Source organism: Mirounga leonina, unplaced genomic scaffold (assembly GCF_011800145.1).
Source record: "Mirounga leonina isolate KUSES-001 unplaced genomic scaffold, KU_Mleo_1.0 Mir_268, whole genome shotgun sequence".
Classification (NCBI taxonomy): Eukaryota; Metazoa; Chordata; class Mammalia; order Carnivora; family Phocidae; genus Mirounga; species Mirounga leonina.
This window is the reverse complement of record NW_023270649.1, coordinates 162526-164040: the sequence shown is the minus strand read 5'-3', so window position 1 is coordinate 164040 and position 1515 is coordinate 162526. Positions and strand designations below refer to the sequence as shown.

The following is a 1515-nucleotide window of genomic DNA, read 5'->3' as shown; positions in this document are numbered from 1 at the left end:
TGTGTGAGTGGGGGGACCACGTGTGCCCCACACGGTGCAGGTGTGTGTGAGTGGGAGGACCAAATGCAGCTGCAGAGCATGAGGCCACAGAGACATGGGAACTAGAGCCCGACTCTGTCACCTGCTGCATAAAAACAGGTCATGGTGTTCTAGAACATTCTCTGCTTTCCTTGAGACTCATTTAGAGCATCGTGGCACAGTCTGAGACAGATAATCGAGGGTGAATGGTAGATCTGTCACTGGCCCTTCTGTGTAGCCATTCTGAGTAACTGGATTATTCCAGCAGATGTCCCCTAAAGGCTCACGTGACTGCAGCTCATAAAATGAGGGTATTTAAACCCTTCCTGTGGACCCCTGTGTGGGTCCTTGTGCGTTTATATGCGTTGAGTCCCAGTTAATTGTCAGAGGTCACGATGGTCGCTTCCACCACCCTGTCCCATGCTTCCTCAGCGTGCAGCCTAAGGGATTTACAGAGTCGCGCTCTTGGGGTTACGTTTCGTAAGCAGCTGTGTGGCCGGAGTGTTCTGTGCACAGCAGCCGTGTCCCTGTGGAAGCCGCAGGGGTTCGCAAAGATACAGGTGCTCGTGCTGGGCGGGCACGGAGCGTGTCCCCGAGCTCCATCTTGTCTTCCGTGTGCAGGACGTGGTGAACACGCACCCGGGCTTAGCCTTCCTGAAGGAGGCGTCAGAGTTCCACTCTCGCTACATCACCACCGTGAGTATTCGGGACAGCCGCTGCCCCGGGGGCCCCGGCTACAGGCCCCACCACACATTTGAATGAGGACCCAGATCCTCGGGCCATGGCCTTTCTGGACCCCGATTTTCTCGCCCACGGATAAGATGTTGGCAGTGTGTGCTGAGTGGGGCCGAGGGAGGGTCCTCGAGAGGCAGATGTCCCATGTGGAGGCACAAAGCACAGCGAGCTCGTGGAGAGCCTGGCGGGTCTTCCCACGTGCCTGGAACTCAGACACTAGCACAATGGGGCATCCCAGAGATCTGTGTGCACTCCCTCCCCGGGCCGGAGGGAGAGGGCTGGCCGTGGGCTTCTCAGCCTGGGAGGACGTCTTAGCTTTGGGGGAACACACGTGCCTGCTCTTTGGACCACAGGGTTCACAGGCACTTTCATCCCCAACCCAACTGTTTGGCAAATGCAGAGTGGGTGCCTCGGCCAGCACATGGGGTCCTGCATCCCCCGGTGTCCAGCCGCTCTGCTGACGCCTTCCTCCTGCAGGTCATACAGAGGATCTTCTACACCGTCAACAGGTCCTGGTCAGGGAGGATCACGTGTGCAGAGCTCCGCAGGAGCACCTTCCTGCAGGTAGGCCACTGGCCAATGGGGACACGGGGCCTCTGTACGTCCATGCCTCCTGTCCACCTGCCTTCCTGTCTGCCATTCTCCATCCTGTATCTTCCATCCACCAATCTATCCTCCACCCTCCACCCTGGACCATCCATCCTCCACCCTCCACCCACCCATCCATCCATCCTCCACCCTCCACCCATCCATCCATCCTCC

The 1515-nt window shown here is 58.4% G+C and overlaps 1 protein-coding gene across 2 annotated transcripts in view; it reads left to right on the top strand.

The window, feature by feature from the left end:
• Positions 1–1515, top strand: part of PPP2R3B (protein phosphatase 2 regulatory subunit B''beta) — a 48640-nt gene that overhangs the window by 33684 nt on the left and 13441 nt on the right. For both annotated transcript variants that reach the window (XM_035029625.1, XM_035029626.1), the window contains exons 5-6: positions 640–714; positions 1231–1317. In XM_035029625.1, coding sequence (XP_034885516.1) covers positions 640–714; positions 1231–1317 — 162 coding nt within the window. The remainder of the gene's footprint in view (positions 1–639; positions 715–1230; positions 1318–1515) is intronic.